Raw genomic sequence first — 24,185 nt, 5'->3', positions numbered from 1 at the left:
CCGAGTGCGGTCCCGTTACGAATAGGCGTACCTTTTCGAATTAACAAACTAGTGACACGACGCAAAGCCTCTCGCGGTGACTTGTTGAAAAATTTAGGTGTGAGATTAGGTGGTAGGGTAAGCGGTTTTCTGCTACCCGTACCCGCTTCCCAGGCGCGCAGCGATCCCTGCGGATGTAGCCGGTCCAGTTGTTCCGTCGATGCTGGTCGCGCTTGCCGCTGCTTCGGATACCAGCCTCGTGCGGGGCCACCTGCTAAGCGTAACATTTCACCGTTGGCAAACGCTTGACTGATGCTGCGCTGCCGCCCACCGATGGTCGAGGTACCTGGAGAATATAGTTTGGGGACGAGTTACAGACAGAGAGACTATGATTGTTGCAAGGCGGTTTAACCCTTCTTGTTCGTGTCAATTGGAGAGGAATGTCTTGGGGCGGTTTTGTTTTAACGACCATAAGTTTGTATGGTGGGTATTGTTGTTTTGCTGTGTTTGTTTGCTGGTAGTCACATAAGCGTCTCGGTAAAGCGAAGGTGTTAGTTGGCATGAGTGCACTACATACCAATTCCGACGACTGACGATCCAAGACTGCTGGTTGTGTTTGTGTTAGTCCGTGGTGCAGTCCGGCTTCCACTGCCGTGCGGAGGAACTTCTGGCGCACGACGATGCGGTGTTCGTGGAATATCACAGCTACTAAAATGTGAGGAAGGAATGTTGATTTAAGTCCATTCCATTTAAATAACTAATAAAGGACAATACCCTCGGGCAAAAATGGGTGTCTCTGGTAAACTGCATGATGTTTGTAAGCATCTTTCCTCGCGAGGACTTTGTGCGGTTCGCTTTTGATAACCTCCAGTGATGATTCTTCGTCGAGAGTTGCAACCGGGCAAATCGGGAGGAAGCGTTCCGGGGGCATGAGGTGATGTGGATGTATGAGAACCACTGCGATACGATTTGCTAAAGCCAGCATCCATGGATCTAAAATGAAATCGATTCAATGATTAGCAATTCACTTCTGATTATGATCAGTCGGTCAATTAACCTAGTTTTAAGCGTATTAATTGATGGTCCGCGGTGTGGAGGAACGGCTGGAGGATGATCTTCTCGGTAGTGGCCATCGTGTTTGATACTACTGGACCTATTACGTGACGTGATACAAATACCGTGCATCTGATGGATGACTTCGGGTTCCTCGAGAGGAGAGGGTGGTAAGGGAGGAAACTCGTCACTATCCTATAAAATTGCAGAGGACGATTTGGGTTAGTGTTTATCAATAACATAAAACCAAAGCATCAATTACCTGATCCGGACTAGAAGATGGTGGCGACGGTGGCAAAGGCCCCAAACCAGCTTGTGATAATAGCATCTCTTTGGCACTTTCTGATTTATGAACACCTAGACGAAAACCTAATGGACGTCTTGCGGGAGGTATGTCTGTAATAACAAATGAACATTATAAAAAACATTATACCATTATGAATAACAGCGTATGTTGCGATAGTTAGTAAGCAGACGATTCACGAAAAAAATCACTTACCGGCTACTCTAGCAACAGATATATCACCACGTAATAAAGCACTAATATTATCTTCTATTTTGCGTAATGGAACGCCACGTTGGGTGTCGCTATCTACTTCCTCGTCCTCTTCGATTGGTGGAGCCAGTTCACGGCGTGGTGTGGATAGACCTTCGGCTGCAAGAAAAAAAGTTGCAAGCTTTAAAACTTCTGGAAATTTTATTAGGTTCAATAGGTTTACTATTTGTGGGTGGAATTGAGAATATCTGATTCATAAGTATCTGACAATAATTGTTTTACCAATAGTTAGCCCATTAGAAGAATCGCCATATTACTTTGTCGGTAACAATATCTTTGCTTCGGTTCTAAGAAGTAATACCGCAGATAATTTTTCAATACTGCTGCTATAGCGACGCGAATACTCAAAGTGAATACATCTAATTTTATCCCACCCTTAAAGTTAATCTATCGACGACGACTATATCAACGTTCTCGTGATCGTTAAAATAAACATAGATGTACTCTTTTGCGAAATGAAAATTTCACTAAAGAAGTTGAACAAAATAAATCATATTATAAACCTTTCTGGCAGGATTTATGGGCCAACGTGCTACCACGGACCAAATGTTCGCCATCCGTCAGGTGCTGCGAATTAAATGTGCCCATGCACGACCACGGATTCCCGGACAAACTGATACGATTGATCATGGCAACGATGGATCGAATGGTGTGCGTTGTTCGAGCATCTGGAATGGACTCGAGTCCCTTCGCAGAGGGATACGGCAAGATGATGGCCTTTCGTGACTGCTATTCAACATTGCATTGGAGGGTGTGATAAGAAGAGCGAGGACAGAAACGAGTTGCACGATTTTCAGATTTTCGATTTGGTTTCGCTGATGATATTGACATTATAGCACACAATTTTGAGAAGATTGAGGATACTTACATCGGACTAAAAGCTGAGGCCAAGCGGATCGGACGAGACATCAATGTGTCAAAGACATAGTGCATGAAAGGCAGGGGCTCGAGAAAAGATAATGTCAGCCACCCATTACGAGTTCTGATTGGCGGTGATGAAATCGAAAAGGTCGACAAGTTCGTGTACTTGGGCTCACTTGAGACTGCCGATAATGACACCAACAAAGAAATTCAGATGCGCATCTTTTCAGGAAATCGTGCTTACTTTGGACTGAGCAGGACGCTTCGATCGAGCTGTCGTACGAAGTTAACTGTCTACAAAACGCTGATTAGACCCGTTATCCTCTACGGGCACTAGTCCTGGACAATGCTTGTGGAAGGTCAACGTGCACTGGGTGTTTTTGAACGAAAGGTGTTGCGAACCATCTTTAGCAGAGTGCGGATGGAAGACGGTACGTGGAAAAGGGGAATGAACCATGAACTGCATCAGTTGCTGGGAAGACCCACTCTCGTCCAAACGGCCAAGGTCGGTCAGTTACGGTGGGCCGGGCATGTTGTTAGAATGCCGGAGAACAACCCGGTTAAAATGATTCTCGATAATGATCCGACCGGCATAAATATAAGAGGTGCGCAGCGGCAAGAGGGATCGATCAAGTTGAGGACGACTTGCGGACTAGAGATGGGCAAAACAGTTCATTTTAAAGAACCGTTCATTGATGCAGAGTTCTGTTGAAAGAACTAGTTCTCCAGAGCCGTTCGTTCGTTCTTTTCATAGTTGGTTTGTTTGTTCAAAGACTGAACGAGAACTCACTTTTGTAAGCTTAAGCGAGGAAAAAAAGGTCCCTCGAAATAGAACTGAGGTTTCGTGACGAAGCTTTCTTATTAGTACCGTTCTTGAAAAAAGGTTGAGCGAGCTTAAAAAACAAAAAAAGATCCCTCGACTTTGAATTGAGGAACTACCGTTCTCGAAAAAAGAACTATAGCTCGTTCATTCTTTCAAAAGAACTAGTTCTTTTGAACCGTTCGCGAACGAATTGCCCATCTCTATTGCGGACCTTTCGCAGCTACCGAGGCTGGCGGCGAACAGCCATGAATCAAGTTGAATGGAGACGCTTCCTGTATACAGCAGAGACCCGCGTTGTCTACGACTGTATGAGTAAGTAGAAGTAATAGTAAGACCAGATTAGTGTGATACTTTTAATCGAAGACGATGAACAATAAATAAAAACCCAACTACCCAAGTAACAATTTTTGTTACGCTAGCTTGTTTGTGACTAGTTTGCAACCAGATATTTGAGTGATTGTTACTAACATCTAACCACCTGCGTGACTTAAAAAGCGCAGTTTCTACTAGTTGTTAAGTCGGCTAAAAATAAGTTGTCGTTACGTTGTAATGCCATATCATACAACTTATCTTCTCATAACTTGAAAATAACTTGTTTTCAAGTAAACTAGTTGAAACTCAGTCAACATTGACATTGTGAACATTGAATGAATCCAGAATACTTTTCTATCATCAATAAAAAAGCAGAAGAGTACTTTAAATCACAAAGTTGATACAAGGTAGAACGATTTTAAAACTGTCGAGCGAAATTCAATTTTACTTGACTGTTTTTTATGCGCCTTCAATCAAAATCTGTTTATAAAGATATAAAAAATAAACAACAAAATAACGCTATGTTCAGAATGCTCAAAATTATTCCAAGTAGAGTGATTTCTCATCATTTTAAATTCATATATCTTGAGAATTATAGAATTATCACAATCGATGTTCAATCCCTATATTATTTTTTTCGTGTTTATGACAGTGCATAGAACAAAAATGACTATTCTACCTTTTACTATTTTCGGCAAAAAGTAGTTTTGAAAAAAGTAATATCCTGGTTTTATTTATGTTTCATACACTTATTGAGACTCCATATTGTGTTCGCCAAAGGTTGTTTTGTTTGCATTTTCGTTATCATAACGTTGGGAAAACCTACCTATAACTATCTGAATCAATGAAGAAAGTATATGTTATAATCTTATAATATCTAAGTTATTACTACACCAATTCACAGTATGGATGAACATATACGCTTACGTATTTATAATAGTTTCGCAACGGAAAATAAACCTTTTTTCAACTAGTAGCTAAAAGCATAGCTGTGATTAAAGATATGTTAGAATCAAGTAACGATAACTTACAAATGATAGTTAGTTCAATGTTAACGTTATAAAGAAACACTGCTGTCACCTTGTTTTAACCAGTATAACATAAAAAACATGTTCGTGCTCTTGTTGCAACACAGTTGGGTTAAGTGGTATCAAAACTAGTTAAACTGCTATTGAAGTCAAATAAACTTATTTTCAACTAGTAGCTAAAAGCATTGTTGTGATTAAAGATATGTTAGGATTAAGTAACGATAGCTTATAAATTATATTTAATTCAATATGACACAAATATGCTATGATTCTAAACCTAAATTACTATTTCGTAACTAGTTATGTTATGACGAAACATTGCTGTCACCATGTTTTAACCAGTATAACTTAAAAAACATATTCGTGCTCTTGTTGCAATATAGTTTGGACTTTGTCGTATCAGAACTAGTTGCGGATTGCTACTTGGGTATAGTGCCTTCAAAAATGGTTTTGTCTTTATTTTTAAAAGAGCACGATCAATAACCGTTTTTTCATGTATTTTCTCATCTTCGACTACTTGCAGCACAAAATTGGAACGGAGAGGGGTCTACTGGGTCGCGTCAATGAAACATATTGAGAATTTTACTTAAGCTCCTGAGAATTTTACTTGTAAATACTCAAAATTTACTCTGTTCAAGTCGATGACGCACACAAAGGATTAATTTATCGCGATTCATATTGAGTACATATAGAAACATGCCGACATCGAAGGACTGGTCAAATACCGCACTTTACTGTAGGCTGGATAGGTAGTACGGATTCCGGAAGAGAGGTTTGTCTACATGATGCTCAGTAGAGAACCTGTCAAAATTCGTCAAAGCGAAAAGACCTTGCATTCACTGGATGTGTGGAATCAAGGAGCAACCCGAATAAAAAACGATACGATTTATTGTTACAAAGTCATCCAAAGTTTCCAAAAAACAAAATACAATACAGTGCAGTGAGCGAAAAGATCTCAAGATGCGCAAACTTACTGAACAAATAGCTAACGGCAGTGGCTTGTCGATCAAGGATAATTATTATTGACTTCAGAAGGAGTAGAATTTGAGCTTCTGGAAGCGAAATTGAAACCACGAAAAAGGGAAAAATGCACCTCGACATAATAAGGTAAATGAACTGCAGTTGAACAAGTCATACAATGCCATTCCCGTGCAGTTTACGACGGAACACGAATCGGAGTTAACCAAATTCGCACTGGAAAATAACAAAGTCAACATCGTTGAGTATAACAATGCCAAGTACAGCATACTCGTCAATGTTACGGAAATTACAGCACTAGTGTACGTTTGCTACGACTAACAACTAACCCAGGGTAGTTTCATCAAACAAACACTTTTCACGAAACTGTGTTGATTTCGCACTTAGCAACGGGGGTTTGAGTAAAACTGATTTAAAAACCAGGTTCGAAACTGACTCGATTTTCAGTTCAACAACGTTGAAACTAGGTTCGAAACTGACTTCAAACAAACGGCTTGACAGCAATTAGAGTGGAAACTTTGTTAGGTTTGGCATCAAGCGAAAACGACATAACAATCCAACCTATAACGATGCTTCCCTTATCAACCATGACAACGAAGGCAGCAACAGTGGTGATGATTCAATGAACGAAAAGCAAATTCCAAGCCTCTCTGGATGGTAAAGAAACATTTTCAATTTAACAACCTATATATAAAATAAATACATTTCAATATAATGTTATGAACTCTCAAATGAATTTTAAACAACCTTTTCACAATAGAATGTATAGTTTGTTAAGTATCGTAACAATTAAAATCTTCAATTCCATATATTTTTCTTCTTGGAAAACAATTGAGTGTACAGTTAGCGTATTGTTCATGATGCCACATATAGAATAAATTTAATTGAAATCGGAAAAACAATATATTGTATCGTTGAAAATACAAATTCTACTAGCAAAATACAATCTACTGTATTAAAGCCTACGGATCTGATTGTGATTCATTTGTTTCTGCTGTAAAATATTTTACGGGATGCGCGTGCGGCGGAGGCGTTGAGAGTCGGAAGAGTGGAGATCTTAGAGATTTGGATATTTATTGATTCGCTTGGCTACGTTTTGGAGACGGGATGTATACCGTTAAAGTTTAGTAAGTAAGAATTGAATTCAAGATCAAGAGATTATGATGTAATGAACGAAAACACTTGTAATAGCAACTGATTAATTCAAAGAGTTAAGTGAAACCCGATAGGCTCAAGTTTGCGGGTTCAGCGGAAATTGTTTGATAAGCTACAATCTTCGATATATTAAAATTTTCAAACTAAATTTAAAGTCGAGATAAAAAAAAATTATGATTATTTCATTGATTCTGCAAAACGTTCTTCTATTAAATGCCACTTTACAAAGTAGAACATCTAAATGTTATAATTAGATTAAAACTGGTACAACGATGACAAACGTAAAATTTATTCTTTCCTGAGAAAGGATTGAACTTTCGGTTCAGCAGTCAACCTTTGAATTAAATGGGAAACCCTTTTTGCAGTCGCGTCCTTTTTGCACTCAACAAAAAGTGTGAAAAGGAAATGGCAACCAGCGCCGCCAAGGTGGGAAAAGACTTTTTCTCAAATAAAATCGTGCTGATGATGCTGAATAATTCATCGGCGTAGGGCGAGAATCAACTCAAATGAGAATCACTCTTGTGGAAGCAAGAATTTAAAAAAAGCCACCACCAATATATTAGCGAAACGTGAGAAAGGTGCTTGCTTACCTGTTGCGGTGCTCGGGTGTGGCGAAGTGACAGCTGGAAGGGAGGACACTCGCATTAGCGGATTGTCATTATCGGAAACGGATACAACGGTGGAACCATTTCCGATGGCGCCACCGCGATTGATGCTATTATTATTGTTGTTGTTGTTACAGCTACTGTTACTATTTTCCAGAGCCTGTAGACCGTCAAAGGTCGAGCTGTATGTTTTAAACTCCGTGTAACGTGACGACACCACTGGTGGTAGCTGATTCAGGGTGCTACTTCCGTTTCCTACCAGAACGGATCCAACGAGGCAACCGCTGCCAACGGTAATACTATTATTATTATTTGCACAGGTCGTGTTAAGGTTATTATTGTTGCTGCTGCTTTGGTTAGGCTTATTTTTGCTTAGGCTGCTATTATTATTGTTGTTGTTGTTGTTGTTGCTGTGAATTTGTGAGGATTGTAGGTGTTGATGCAGGTGCGAAGGGATGTTTCCGGTCGGTGTGCTGATTTTTCTAGCATTCGTTGAAAGCTCTGAGGTAGGTGAACTTAAATCTAATGATAGTCGTGACCTGAAAACAAAGGAAAAGCACGTGAAACAGTGATCAGCTGGTTTAAGGTGTACCATGAAAAAAAAAACACATATCAAGCAATCATTTCAGTGCCAGTTTTATAGGCCTTGCTAAAATCCCGAATAGGAAATAAATTGCTGTCTTGGGGTGAAACTGCCAAAACATTTTTATGTTACTGCTGTACGTGTTTGATAGTATCAATGAGAATAGCAGTAGATGGAATCACTTTTATCAGACATTTGCTCGCACACCAATGAATTGTTGCGTGCCGCAGGCGATAATGTTGTTACACCTGCTATTATATGTCATGTCGCAAGAATAACTAGGTAATGTTTTTCGTCGTTTGATGGTACTTGAAAACGTAATTCGGGACATCTTCTTGCATAAGGTTGAACGGTTTTATTCATAACGCAAAACACAACCTATTTGCGTCTCCATTTTATAGACAGATTACTCTCAGTTGATTTGATGAAGATAAAATTGATTCGGAACAAAAAAAAAATGATTTCGATTGAAAGGATACCGATCATCATATGAAACATCTAATATTCTTAGTGAAAATGGATTACCTGGGCGAGAGAACTGAGTTTGGTAGTTGCTGAGGGGCGGAGTGTGACGGTTTAATTGCACCGCCATTGTATGTGGAAGACAGTCCCAAATCAATGCTATGCCTCGATTTGGGCAACATCATTGACACGGGAAACACCGGACTCGGCAGGGTTGTGATGGGTTGAAGTTCGTTTCCGGGAATCGGCAGATTATTGCTTGCGTTTGAATCTAAACTTTCCAAACGTTGCCGTCGGCGGCCTTTCCGAATAACGTACGTGCCCCTCCCGTTGATGTCGGGAACTTGAGGTATTAGTTCGTCTGAAAAGGTAAAAGTTTTGCATTTAGTTAACGTTGACATGTGAGTGATTACGTGATTGAGTGATTTACCGGAGTCGGAATATAGGGAAGCAGCCTCATCCTCTGTGCTGCATATCGGAATATCTGGAGGATCCGGCCATTCGCTTGATTCGCTCTTTTTATTACTCGGTGTCGACTCTAGACTTGACTGTGAATCGTTAACATTCTTACCTTTTCGCCTGCCAACAACCTAGAAAATAAAGGGGTAGCTTGGTAAATTCTCAAACCATACGACAGTGTGAAATATGCGAATGATTGCGGACTAACGAAAACTGGGTATATATGAAATATACATGTGAGCACATCCATGTTATACATTTTGACGTCTTGAATTATGCACGAATATTTACTGGTTTGCCTGTTATCCGCAATCGACAGAAGCAGATTCAAATTTGTATGTCGGAAAAATGTGAATTATCCTAGGAAGAGGGATTTTTTGTTGTTTAGGAATTTCGCTTTATCTTCGCCAGGACGTATCAATATTTATTGAACATTTTACTAGTCCAATTTTAACTGTCAACTTCAAAAATAGTACAGCAAGTTTTTAAGTGGATATGATGTATGTTAGACGATTGGAAAAACGAATATTATGCTGTACGAAAACTGTTTCGATTTTACTCCAATAGAAGGAGGATACATACACGCAATGCACATTACGTGATGGGCAATATTATCGCCTTTCACGCTACAATTCTCGGTTCGATTCGTAATTTCCGCACATTGGGACAGAAAGTGATTCTGGTTCAATAGAAAAATGGCAAGATGAAAACGTCTTTTATTTAAAAACCTGTTTTAATCCACCTATTGGTGTAATGATGACATTCTCATATCAATCATACTATCATATATAATACTGTGGTATTTAAAAAAATAATTTTCTTAGATTCTTGAAAGAATAACCGAAATCGGTTTGTTTTACCATCTACTGATAAAAACTATCAATTGGAAAACATTTGAGGTCGATTTAGAAGAGTGAGAATAGTTAGAACACATATTTTCATTTTTTGCACATATTACCCCATAACTCTGGAACCGGAAGTTAAATCCATATGATATTAAGGAATTTAAAATGGGACCTAAAGAGTTTTCATTTGAATCTAAGTTTGTGAAAATCGGTTTAGCCATCTCTGAAAAAAATGGGTACACTTATTTTTACAATTTTTTGCGCATTATACACCATAATTCCGGAACCAGAATTCGGATCAAAATAATATTCACAAATTTTGTATGGGACCACAAGACTTTTCATTTGAATCCAAGTTTGTGAAAATCGGTCCGTCGAGAAAAGTTAGTGCAAAAAACGTTACATACATACATACATACACACATTTTGCGTACTCGAATAACTTAGTCGAATGGTATATGAACTCGACCCTCCGGATCACCGTTCAAAAGTCGGTTTTTACAGTGATTGCATAACCTTTCTATATGATAAAGGCAAAAAGGACACTGTTGAGATCTCGTCTAGAAAGTCACATTTCAGTCGAATTGTCAGTAGTACACACAGAATAAAATAATGAAATGTACACGACATGCAAATCAATATTAATATGAAATAGATACCAGTTGAATCGAAAATTTGATTGAAAACCTCAATGGATGTGAAACTGCATTGAATGCATCAATTTTCCAATGAATAATACTGCATTTTCAAATAGGGGCTTAGTTTTGCTAAGGTAAAAATATTAACATCTTATTTCATGCACATTTTTGGAGCAGGAAATTGAAAAAAATGCAAATGTAAGTGTAAATTAAAATATGTTGTACAATTCAATGAAAAATCAAGGCATTCTAATTGACTTTCACATCGATGATGGTTTTCAATCATATTTTTGATTCAGTTGATGTCATGGATCAAAGTATCATTGAATTACATGTCGTGTAAATTACACTTAGTGGTGTAATGATGCCTTTTTCATATTACTCATTACATCATAAATATAACCGTGGAATTCGCAAAAACAACTGTTTATTGAATAGAATTAGGAAAATTTGCACAGACCTAATCTCACAAACTCTATAAATCCTGTTTACCCTGTAGTTCCGGAACCGAAAGTTGTATCCACAACAAATTAAGGAATTCCGTATGAAACTGTACGACTTTTTTTTTGAACCTATAAGTTTGTGAAAATTGATTTGGCCATCTCCAAGAAAAGTGAATGAGATCCTTTTTGCAGTTTTTTATCACACTTTTCCAATTCTTCCGAAACCGGATTCAAATAAACGGAATAACCGAAGTTGGTTCGTTAACTGCCAACAAATATAACCTACAAATTGGAACAGTTTTGAACGTAGTTAAACCTATTATTACTATCTCATGCAGTGCGGTAAAATTTCATTTTCAATCGAATAATATAAGATGAAAATGAAATTTATGGCCGCTGACAGTCAGTATATCCCTACTAATTCATTTGACTTTTGCTGGCATTTTCAAGTGAAGCTCCCGGAATTCATCGTCAGTTGATTAATCGTACCTAGTCATTTGAAGTTTTGCTTGCTCAGTTTCGAGTGCCAAGTAGTCTACCTGCTTCAATGCCTTCGCTCTTGGTAGTAAGCAAATTCGAACGAATAGAATTATAAATGGAGTAAAGTATTAAAAATGAAAACTGAAGGAGGAAACAATTAAATTATGTGTATTCTGTGATTGATATTTCAGCTATCTGGTTGGTCTTTCATCTATTATCTTGAGCCAATTCGAATGTTTACATGAACCTCATTTGAAGGCCGCTCTCACACTATTGAAAGAGATATTTTGTCATTTCAAGAGATCAACTGACGGTGGTTAAACTGAGCCTCGATTGAAGAGAAACGAGTGCTGAATTGAATGTTGCCCGTTCGGGCCGTCAGCAAACATTGTGTGTGTCAGAGAGTGAAATTTACTGCATTAGAGAGAACGTCAATGTGTTCCACATTCAGTTTCAATTGAATTGAATGAAGTTTTACAGCACTGATCTCATGCTTTATTTCGATTAAACCAATTAAACGAAATCTAACAAACGAAACGAATCTGCGTTTCTGTTACTTCTGCATATGTAAGTCAAGCAAAACATCATGAATCAGCAGCCGTAGCAGTTGTTATTATTATTATTATTATTATTATTATTATTAATATTATTATTATTATTATTATTATTATCGACATCACTACACAACGTGTACGAAATAGAACAAAGCACGCCTTGTTCGTTTTGTGTTTTCTTCTTCTTTCGGTGTTGTACATATTGTCACTCTATATGGCGATTTGAAAACTTTGACACTCATCGCTCTGTAACTGTGGAACCGGAAGTCGGATCCGGATGAAATTTCACAGTAGCTTTAAAGGCAGTATGAACTTTAATTCAAATCTAGATTTGTGAAAATCGGTTCAAACATCGCAGAGAAATAGAAGTGAATTTAGTTTTAGAAGTTTTTCTTCTCCACTTTCGGTGCTATCGGAATGAATTTATCAGACAGTTTTATGGGATTTGTACCTGTTTTTAACCATCGTTTGTGGAAAAATACTAATAAAATTGGTAATTTTCCACTTATCACGCTTTAGTTCCGGAACCGGAGGTCGGATCCAGATAAAATGTTCTAAAAATTTTTAGGATATTATAAGACCTTTTATTCGAATCATAGTTTGTGAAAATCGGTTGAGTTGTTCCGGATATAATTGAGTGTAAACTTTTTCTCAAATTTTCACTCCGGAACCGGAAGTCACATTCAAATGAAATTCAATAGCAAGCTATGAGACCATAATATCTTTTATTTGAATCTTAGTTTGTGAAAATCGAAAAAAGTGAGTGCATATTTTTTTCACTTTTTGGTACATATCATCCTATATCTCCGGAACCGGAAGTCGGGTCGGAATGAAATTCAATAGCAGGCTATGGGACTATGAGACCTTTCATTTGAATCTTTGTTTGTGAAAATCGGTTTAGCCATCTCTGAGAAAAGTGAGTGCATATTTTTGTTACATACATACACACGGACACATACACACACACACAGACATTTGCTCAGTTCGTCGAGCTGAGTCGAATGGTATATGACATTCGGCCCTCCGGGCCTTGGATAAAAAGTCGATTTTCACAGTGATTGCATAGCCTTTCTATATGAGAAAGGTAAAAACTGTAAAGTAAGTTTATATTCAATTTTCTGCTTAAAATATATGCATGTAAATAGATCCCAAATAGCACGTTACTATTGTAGTAACTGTTGTGTTATGGAAAAAGAGCAATTTTTCTGTGGAACTTTGAAAATATTCTGCACATAAATAAATGGTAATACTACATATTGTAGAATTGATCTTTTATGTTTTAGTAAAAAGAAAATCGACCACGAACTTCATTTTTATGGTGAAAAATGTCTTCGTACGCGAGAAATTTTCAAGCGCCTTTGAATGTACGTGTTTTGATGATTCCACATCATTTTCTATGCAAAAACACTATATTCTTTTCATTGAATATGATCGGGAGAGTGTTTAAAATTTGTACAAGAAAGTTATCAAACATTCATACACCTTTTCAAACGATTTTAATCATAATGATGTTTCAATTAATCTGAAAAATCTTGAATTGTTCTTCAATATTTTCCAATATGGCATCGAGGGTAACAGTGTGTTGAAAAGAAAATGGTTCACCCAACGTAATGATTTATTTTACCTAAATAAACGAAAACATGAACATGTAAATATTGAAAAGAAAAATTTTTGTTTTTTACTAGTTGACATAAACAACAATACAGTTTAGTCATTCATCTTAGTGAACCCGACATTTGTGATACGCACTGTAGGTATTATTTTGGTGAGCCCATGTGCTTTAGTTGCAAGAACAAGTTGCTCAAGCGGTAATATATAACTATGAGAGTAACTATGATAACCTAACTTTTCGTTCAATATCTTTGAAAAATGATGTCAGGTCTGTTCATTTTTTCACGAGATGAAAACCAAATACAAATTATCTGATTAGATTTTTGTTTTCATTGCGTATGTAATGATGTATTTCTGAAACTTTTATGATAATATTCTCATGTCGGCAAGTTTTACGTTCATTTCAAGCAGATAAACCTGGTACAACTTATTTGTAAGTTTCAAATTGTTCTTCTAAAAATGAAGAAAACTGCACACACTGACCTAAAATTTCATGAGGCAGACAAGACGGAGCATAATATCACTCGGCAGCAAAATAGTTTTTACTGTGAGGTTTTCAATTCGGCTTATCAGTTTTTGCCTTGCGGAGAGCATAATATCACTATTTTTTTCTTCACAAGAGATATACAGCCATTTTGACATATATTGAGTCCGATACAATTATGACAGCCATTTGGAAAATTTCTGATAAGTTGAACAGTTGTTTTAGTTACTTCGTTTTTACATGACGATGTGAAAATTTTGGCAGAGCTTGTATAACTACTAGTGCAACGTGGACAAGTTGGTGATTTGCTGCATAATTGTTTTAGATATACTTAAACTTACTTCTATAGTGATTTTTTCGGTATTGTCGTGAAACTTAACAGGTTTAAGTTGCACAACCGATTTTAATATATTTAAAAATCTTTTTGAGCATATCCAACATAAAAAACAATTCCAAAACAATTGTAGAACCTATTGAAATTTTAATAAGTTACATTTGCTACTTGGGATGTACATTCACAAAACATTTTTATCTGTGTAAGTGAATACGAATATGTATTTATTTTCACTGATTTATCAGTGCATAGATAAAAATATTTTGTAAATTTACGCCTTTTCAGTACACTCGTTTGGAGCAGTTAATTGAATATAAAAAGTTACTTTACAGCTCCATATTTTTGATACTTTTTTCAACTAAAACTAAGCGTTATTTCAAAAATGCGATATTGTTTCTTTGGAAAATCAATGCATTCCAATTAATTATTGATTTCATTTTTTTTGCCTTTCTTAGGGTGAAGCCAAAGCGGGCGCAACGCGATGCGTAACGCGAAAGTTGAATACTGACAGACAGCAATCGCCGTGACTTGAACCGAGAATCGTTGGATCACAAGACAAAGTACGTCTGTTAATCGACTGAGTCACTGAAGCACTCATTTCCATGACTGGTAGAAGGTGCATATAAACTCGCAAAAAGATTGTTGATCCCAAAGCGCATTCCGTTGAAAAACTGCTCCGATTAGAGCTTCGATATAAATCAAATTATCTTCTTCCGCCATAGCTAAAAATTATTTAGGTAACCTTCTTTCGCTCGTGAATCGCATGAAAAACTGAGCGAGTGCTATTTCGTTTTTTTTTTGTTGCATCGAAAATCGCTCGTCACTATGCCTCGTGTTTACTCTGGAATACATGTTAATTTTTTACTGGAAACAAATTAACGAAATTCTTTAATGTTTGCTTCGCTTCGCGTCGTGTGTCGCAACCACTCTGGCTTCACCCTTAGAAGGGTGAAGTGTTCCTTAAATTATCAACTGGCATTTAAAGCAACGATGCAAAAAAATTCTATTTTCTTACGCAAAACATTCGAGGAAACCCTGAGTATGGAAAGATATCAGTTGACCTACGAACAAACTAGAACCTGTTGCCGAATTCCGGAAGCAGAAGTAATCTATAACAATTTTCTTGAAGAGAAAAAAATCTTAAAATGTGATTTTCTTCATAAAGTGTATTGTTTTCTCAATGAAGTCAGAGCTCCTACCACAAAATTACTCGAAAGAAAAGAAGTTCAACTCGAAAGAAAAGAAGCTCAACACCAAGTTTTCAACGGTGCGTGAAAGGCTCTTGTACAACCGTGCTTTGGGGACACACTTTAACCAGCTTCCCGGTCAAAAATTTGACATCATGACTGGACGTGGGGATGTTCCGGAAACAAGCAAGATCGTGTTTGTAGACAAGTTGGCAAAGAAGGCCATAATTTGGCAAGTAATTTGCACAGTTGTGACACATCCTCGACGATCATCTCTCAAGTTTACATCGAATAATGCCGTACATACGCATGCATAGGGACAAATACATTATTTGATGCGATTTGGCCAAATACCACACTCCAAGATGGAGTGGTAAGCTGATAACAAGATTGATTTTATCCCCAAGCTTAAGAACGCTCCAAAATGCCTAAGCAGCGACTTCGGCGAAGCGACGAGGCAGTGAAGCAAATTCAGCAAATGAGTTGTAAAATAATGTTGTGGTTCGGTCAGTGAGAAGACAACTGATACACGTGCATTGTTGTTTTGTTCTTCATTGAGCTCAGAACATTTACTTTTATTCCCGAATATTGATATCGACAAAAGTATGACGTAAAGCACTTATTTACACATACTTGACACGAATGCCACAAAGATGGCAAAGTGTCATTAATAAAAAAACTTATTTACACGACCTATACGGTGCAATAATTGGGTGAAAATTTCTTAGTAACTTCACATCCAAAATAATACTTTAGGATATTACATTTCAATATAATATACTATTTATGTTAAACATACGATATTTATTTCATATATCTCAACATATCGAGCTTTCGTCAAAGAAATCATAACGTATATCAATAAGGCTGTTTTATGAATCATCGCTTTAACTAATTGCAATATCTAAAAAACTAAAACCGATTCGTTTTTCAGATAACAGTATTTTGTTTCAATAACAACGTCGCACAGTGGTTCAAAAGCGCAATTTCACGCTCTTAATTGATAACTCATAGAAACGTGGTTTTTGAGGTACAGTATCTTCAGCAAAGTTGCTCAGAATGATAGACGCCATCTTTTGGCAAATTTCATTTATGCGATTAATCCCCCTAAAAGTGAGATAAAAATATTATTTTAGTTCAGAGCCAACATAGGGGCTAAGTTACTTCGATAAAGTTGTTTAGAAAGTTAATTCAAACAAATATTCCCGTAACTTGAGTGTAATTCATGATAAAATGAATTTTCTGAAAAGGGCGTCCTAAAAAAAAGTTTTTGTAAGAAAACACTTATATTTTCAATTTATATGAGTTTTTCATGTTACACAAAGTTTTTCATCGTTGAAAACTACACAACTTTCTCAAACATACAATACTGCTATCATTTTAGTTTAATGAAATAGAGCCATTTTTCATGTTTTTTTTAACAAAATTTCAACTTGTCTATCATTAAAAGGCGCAGAAAGGAGAAGATGCGACTGCTTACATATTAAACTACTTCAAAAGAGCTTTCATACCGTGGTTGAATTACTCGTCTGCAGGCAAGATATGTTTTTTTAAAATATCCTTGTCCTTGACATTTGCAATGATAAGGTTGACTTCATGGCAGATCAGATTTCAGTATATATTCATTACTATGGTGCTTGCCATAAAATATGATTTTTTTTGCACATCGAAGTCTATAAATTGAGTAGTTTAGAAACTGTTTTGTTACGACTTACAAAAGAAGCAATCATCAAATCGAATTAAGTTATGTTATCTTCTGGTAGAGAAAAGTATGATCAAAACTATTTTTTTAGTTATTTGTATTTATTTTATGATAACTGACAATGTTCTTAACCAGCTAAAAGACTCTTAGCATCGTCCAACATATTCTTTTTGGACTGTTTCGGCCATTCACGAATATTTGTAACCAAAGGATCCGATGAAACTAATAACCGATTTATGGGATCCCGGTTCGTAAGTGCTCTGTAATGTTCGCGTGTATAATACTCTCGAAATCTGTATGAAAGAAACTTCTTAATCATTGTGAACAGTACAATATAGCAAGCGTTTATCGATCTCCACTTCAATTGATGAATAGAAGATATTTATCCGCAGTCGGAAAAACTTACTAAAAAATGACATAACGTAATTCGACATGATGATTGCCTTTTTTCGAAGTCGTGGCTTCTTATCTCACTGTCAAAAAACGTCTGACAGTTACTTTCAAAAACGTGATTAATCCACCTAGCAGTGAGATGATACTTTTTTTTATCAATCCATATGTGTTTTTGCATGGATATTCTTAGGTGTTTTAGTTCTCATGACAATATTTTAATTATCGTCTTTTCAAACGGCAAATTGAGATTTTAATCACTCATTACCCTGTAATGTCGAAACTGCAAATCGTATCGAATTTCAATCTTAACGTGTGACAATCGATTGAACATTCCATGAGATGACGAAGAAAGTTCCACTTTAGAGTTTTTCGTTATTATTTATGATACTTCCAGAGCCGGTATTCAGGAACTAGCATAACCCAAAATGATTCGAATGGCCATAAATTAATACGCCAAACAATTTACATCTTCTATATCGGTACAAATTTTAAAAACTCATCATATGTAATTCCAGAATCGGATAAAATTCACCAATTTTGTATGGGACCTTAAGTCCTTTAATTTGAATTTTTGTTTTTGAAGTTCAATTTGGCCTTTTTGAGAAAATGATTGAGCTTTGAGAAACGATTCGATACTGGAACCGGAATTCTAAAATCGGTGTAGCCGAAATCAGTTAAATTCACCTGAGGAGTGTGTAGACATTTTAGAGGAATTGTAGTGCGAATAAAAATTTGAGGGCACATTCCGAATCCAAAAACGAATGCCGCCTAAACTAAAATAAATTTATTTAGTAATCGACTATCCAAATCTGCAAACCCGATAAACCTGATTAATTTATGTGAAATGGACATTTTTATACTAATCACCCTGTATCTCCTAAACAGGCAGTCGGATCTGACTAAAAAGTAAGATGTTTTATAGGATTTTAAGACCTCTCATTTGAATCATAGATGATTCATAGATAGATTCATAGATTTGAATCATAGATGATTCATAGATCATAGATCATTCTTAGATTTCATTTGAATCCTATATCGGTTCAGCCATCTACGAGAAAAATGAATTGCATTATTTTAATTTCGTTTCACATATCATCCTGTGGTTCCGCAATCAGAAGTCGGATCCAAACGTAGTTCAGAAACCTTGTTTCGAGTATACTACTTTTCATATGAATCTGAGTTTGTAGAAAACGGTTCAGCCATCTCCGAGAAAATTGAGTGAAATTATTTGTTGCATTTGCTGATCTCGACGAACTGAGTCGAATGGTGTATGAGAGTAATGTTCTTCCAGCATTTATTGCTGTAAGTAGTTTAAATCAATATAATTATGGAATTACTTTCAACTCGAAAATGCTAATATCATCTGGTTTACATATGTCATATTCGAACGATTATGTTGCCAAAACGAACCGTGCTAAAATCGGTCCGACGCAAATTGTCATGAAAAAGGATGCTGTACACAGTCTTTTTGGTACTTAGAAATAATTGTATAATTGCACAGTATAAAAAATCGTGTTTCACGTTTCTCCCAAGCATTGCTTTGTCATACAGCGCTTGAAACTCCTACTGCTGGAATAGTGGGAAAAGTCGCTTATACAAAAATATCGATATCTCCGTTGAAAATGGACGGATTTTAACAATCTATGGCTTGTTGGATAGCTGTTACCGTGTGGAACATACTATACTGTCAAAAAACTAAAAATTTTGACATAAAACTTCGTATAACTCAAAAAGTAAACATCCGATCTCAATACCATTCAATAGCGTTCAGGGTGACGGGGTGACCTTTCATTTGCGACTAGTTTGATCAAAATCGGTCCAGCCATCTCTGCCATCTTGACCTCTTAGTTGACAACACACATACAGACACACACACGGACATTTGTTCAGTTCGTCGAGCTGAATCGATTGGTATATGACATTCGGCCTTAATTTTTCTAAAGTTTGAGCGAATTCTATACCTATTTTTTATATATATATAAAAAAAGGTAAAAACGTCTGTAATGATTACTAAACTTTTCTATTTGTAGACTTCGGTGTCCATAAAAATCATTTATTGTGAGAGTTACCATGGTAACGAATATATACTGAAGTCTGATCTGATATACAATGAACATTATCATTGCAAATGTCAAGGACAAGGATATTTAAAAAAAAACATATCTCGCCTGCAGACGATCGCAGACGAGAAATTCAACCACGGTATGAAAGCTCTTTTGAAGTAGTTTAATGTGTAAGCAGTCTCATCTGCACCTTTGTACGCCTTTTGATGATAGACAAGTTGAAAATTTGTAAAAAAAAAAAACATGAAAAATTGCTCTATTTCATTAAACTGAAATGATAGCAGCATAGTACGTTTGAGAAAGTTGTGTAGTTTTTGATGATGAAACACTTTATATAACATGAAAAACTCATATAAATTGAAAATATATGTGTTTTCTTACAAAAACTGGTTTTAGGACACTATTTTCAGAAAAACATTATATCATGAATTCCATTCTGAGTAACTTTGCTGAAGATACTGTACCTCAAAAACTTCGTTCCTATGAGTTATCAATTAAGAGCGTGAAATTGCGCTTTTGAACCACTGTGCGTCGGTTGTTTTAACTGAATATTTGTTGAAAGGACTAATCGAAAGCATTTTTTTCTCAATCAAAGCATTAGTTTTTTCAACCATCGTTTCTGCTTAGTGAAAAATAAAAATTATCGTTAAAAAAACTACATTCGATTAGTTGTATCAAATTTCAACCAATCGAACTCAGAAAAATAACTAATATTCTGATTAAACTGGGATCGCTGGTAGTTTCGTGTATAGGTTAAATTTACCTTATTTTCAAAAATACTCTCATTATTCAAGTATTATCCACCAGATTGAAATAGTTTCTAGTCCGGATAAAGAAATTACTTCATCTTTGGAAAGAATTGCGTTGTTCATGAAGAGTCCAGTTATTGCAAGATTACGGTATATGCAATGTATTTTTCAATAGCGGTTGTTTAAACATATCGAACATTAAAAGTGGGACAATAATATCGAACAATTTCAAACTAATGCATCATATAACGTTCCATAAATAAGATTAATGACATCGTGAATACATCACTAAATGAAGCATAATAAAAATTTTCCGCGAGCAAAGTCCTGCTTTTATGTTACTAGCATCTTACATTACATTGAAAGAAATCATCGTCGAACATAAAACTGTGACACAAACTGTGCTCAAGAATATATTTCATTTAAATGTACAAAAACAACAAGCTTGTATAGATAACTATAAGTCATTGAATTTATCACGCACAGTTTCACACACGCCAATTTTCTGTTCCCCGAGGGACAGCACAGCCACGAGTTCAGGCTTTCAGCTACTTTTGGTCTCGCAGCCAGCCTCCTGACGTGCCGAAACGAGTGAGATCATCATCATAATCGTCATCTGCATCATCACCTCATCATCGGCATTCTGCTCGCATATTCACTCTTGAGGAAAGACTGCGAAAATAAAAATAACACTCGAGGAAAATACGACCATACTTTCCCTTGGTAGGGAAAATAAACATCTAAACGCACACAGCGCTGCCGCCAGTTCACCCCCGAAGGTGGCAGAATTTTTCCGACCTTTGAATTCCGTTCCATCCATTCCATTTAAAAATAGTACTACTATAAGGAACGGGAAGGACGAATGGCTTTGCGTGATAGTCCATACGGGCCGGCTTCACCGCTGTGGAAGACAACTTAACCGATAGCATAAACATATCGTTACAAGGTTCATTAAAAAAATATCTCCCTCTGGTGCCGCTCGCTGTCTTTAGAAAGCAGTTTTATTTTCATACAGTGCGAAAAATGTGATCGCAGTCCGTCTCAGGTAAGGCTGTGTATCAACGAAAATGCACACGATTGAGTTTCGTTTTACTTTTCATTCGCTGGGAATATGGGTCGCGAGAGTAACCGAAACTTAAGTCCCGGAGGATTGCAGTGTTTGAAAGTAGTTTATTCACTGCCGCAGCACTCGTTTGGAATAATGTGCTAAGAGACTTTCTGCAATCCACTTTTTGTTGGAATACTCGCTTTGATGAAATCAAAAGATCAAGCTAATGATTAGTAGAAATTTGCCTTTAACGACCATTCGATATTCACATCTTGAGTTGAGATGTTTGATTGAAATTTTGATTGAATGAACAAAAATGGCTTCATTTACTTGTTCACTTCTATGCATCATTTTTTTAGATGTTTTCTTTCTCACATTATAACTTTTTCTTTTCCCTATTTATCTTCGTCTCTTTCTTCTGTTTTTTGACATATTGCCAAGCTGGCCAATTAAACAGAATTTCTTTGACGATACTAACCGTACGATTCGTTAAAAATTGCAAAAAAAAACAGCAAATCAAGATATATAAAAACCCACCGCACGAGGATGGTTCAGACACGACAACTTGGTCGGATATATACACTCCCGTTTCGGCGATTTCCACTTCCCTACTGTCAGCCTTTTTGTAGTTCCATTCAAAGGTAAGAGCGTTTTCCCAACATAAAAGGTCGCTTTTGATAGGATCGTCAGATTATGAAAATGAAAACGCCAGCTTTTGTGCTTTACTTTCTTGTCTGTTTTCGACCCACGGATGGATACAAGATGGATAAAACTATGGCGAATATGTACTTGAAATGTATACTTTAGGGTGGTTTAGAAATTCGACACATTTCTGAGCTATAAGCTGTAGATGTTTCGGTTTTCGAAACACTCCAGTATACATACCCGAGTAGAGTGTGAGATCAAAAAGAAAACTAAATTTGATGTTGTGCTGTTCGTATATATCGATTACTTAATTTGCTATCGTTTTGGTCGTTTTAACGGTTAAAAGATCAAAATCGAAAGCAAAAAAAAAAATGCTGTGTGACATCAAACTGAAAACTAGTTTTGCTCTCAGTGAAAGCACATTGAAAACTTAATATGATGTAGATTTTCTCGAAATGACACGTCACGAGCATAAGCTAAAAATAGAACAGCCATAAAAGGTCCGGGATAGTATACATTTAGGCGATATTACTTGCAAGCAAGAAAAAAGATTGTATGCAATCTCCATTTTAGTCGCAAGTAAGAATAAAGATTTCATGCAATCTTCAACACTACTGCGGAGAGAATCCGGTTTCGAACTTTGGTGATTTGGGGAATGCGAATTTTTTGCGATTGCTATGTACTGTAAGTGTTAGCTATAAGGAGACGGAAAATGTTCGGTTATATGACAAGCAGTGTTGTTTCACAAAGTTGTATGAAGGTAGTTTCTGTCAATGCACACTCGTTGCGTCGCTTCCATTCCGCATCCACTGTGAATAGCAATGTGGCTATTTGAGCACAGTATAAAAATGTTCTCTTTGTCCTTCTCATATCCAAAGCTGTAGCATTCAAACATTATAACATTAAATTGAGTTATCTACTTGATCGCACCAACTCGCACGTGAAATCACTTTGAAATACGAATTTAGAGGCTCTGAAGACCGAACGTTTAAAAGTGAAGTCTTCTACAACACAGGGAACGTGAATTAAGAATCCGGCAATAAGGTATCCCAGATCATTTGTTTTTTCGACTAATTGGGACAATGAACGATTATCTCGCTTCTGACCACAGATAGAACCAGAATCTCTTCAGTAAATTTTTAGTTCTTGTGTAGACTTATAATTTACGATCATTTTATGCAGAATTAGTCCTGTGACTCAAAATTATGAAGATTTAGTTAGACGGTTTCCTTAGAAAAGTTAATACACAGTTCCAAGATCTATTAGACGATTGATAAAATATTTCTCATAGTATCTAGCGCTAGTGATTATATAAAGTTCTAAGCATTTATAACTACACACTTAAAAAAACCCTGTGATTTTACATCTTATTAGATGCACATAAATGGAGCGTCGCAGTTCATGCAATTTTACGTCGAAGAACATTTAATATTGTGTCTAAAACTCCATGCATGAAATTCGTTGGAATAAAAAAAGGATACTGATAGCAACCGCCGCGACTTGAACCAAGAATCATTGGATCGCAAGTACGTCTGTTAATCGACTGAGCCACAGAAGCATGCGTCTGCTTGGTTGATAAAAGGTGCATTTAAATTCATACAGTCGCACCTGCTAGCAGAAGGCAAGTTACAGTCGAAACCAGTAAAATTTAAGCTATTCTAACATTAAGTCATTACAAATAAAATTTTCCGTCATTAAGTCACCTGTAAAATTCAAAATTTTTTAGAGTGTAGGAATGAGAATTGTTTTGAAGAGTGCCTTCGACACAGTTTGTGGACTACTTAGGAATATACAAATTAAACATATATTTTCTTAGTGGCTCCTCTCAGCCACTAAAGTATTGTTAAGAATTAGCTCTAGGTTCTGAAATCTGAGACATTCAATGTTCGATGTTCGAACTTCGTAAACAATGAATTTTTCCATACTGTTGGATATTAAGTAATGGGTATTTTCAGAACGGGTTTGGCGAGTAGATTATTTTATAATGGTTTAAAAACTTTGGAATGAACTTCGCGACGTCGTATGATTACAAATATCGGAACATTTCCTTTAAAACTGAACGCAAAAATTGTTACAGGATCGGATACTTAACGTATCTAGAAGGAAATCGATGACGTCAAAAATATTTCTCATATAAAATTCTGAAATAAGCTCC

The 24,185-nt window shown here is 36.4% G+C and overlaps 1 protein-coding gene across 11 annotated transcripts in view; it reads right to left on the bottom strand.

Annotated features, from left to right (window-relative positions):
* Nucleotides 1-24,185, bottom strand: part of LOC131433166 (putative uncharacterized protein DDB_G0277255) — a 320,286-nt gene that overhangs the window by 43,104 nt on the left and 252,997 nt on the right. For 8 of the 11 annotated variants that reach the window (XR_009230033.1, XM_058600034.1, XM_058600028.1 and 5 more), the window contains 9 exons: nucleotides 8,826-8,985; nucleotides 8,459-8,756; nucleotides 7,336-7,889; nucleotides 1,532-1,687; nucleotides 1,295-1,428; nucleotides 1,037-1,227; nucleotides 754-972; nucleotides 557-687; nucleotides 32-325 (listed from right to left, as the gene is read on the bottom strand). Coding sequence is in view for 10 of the 11 variants with exons in the window: in XM_058600034.1 (XP_058456017.1) it covers nucleotides 32-325; nucleotides 557-687; nucleotides 754-972; nucleotides 1,037-1,227; nucleotides 1,295-1,428; nucleotides 1,532-1,687; nucleotides 7,336-7,889; nucleotides 8,459-8,756; nucleotides 8,826-8,985 (2,137 nt within the window). In the remaining variant the exon portion in view is untranslated. The remainder of the gene's footprint in view (nucleotides 1-31; nucleotides 326-556; nucleotides 688-753; nucleotides 973-1,036; nucleotides 1,228-1,294; nucleotides 1,429-1,531; nucleotides 1,688-7,335; nucleotides 7,890-8,458; nucleotides 8,757-8,825; nucleotides 8,986-24,185) is intronic. The other 3 variants (XM_058600033.1, XM_058600035.1, XM_058600037.1) reach the window with 3 other exon arrangements.

This window comes from Malaya genurostris, chromosome 2 (genome assembly GCF_030247185.1).
Source record: "Malaya genurostris strain Urasoe2022 chromosome 2, Malgen_1.1, whole genome shotgun sequence".
NCBI classification, from domain to species: domain Eukaryota; kingdom Metazoa; phylum Arthropoda; class Insecta; order Diptera; family Culicidae; genus Malaya; species Malaya genurostris.
Note: the sequence above shows the minus strand (reverse complement) of the source record. Positions and strands in the feature narration are given on the sequence as shown.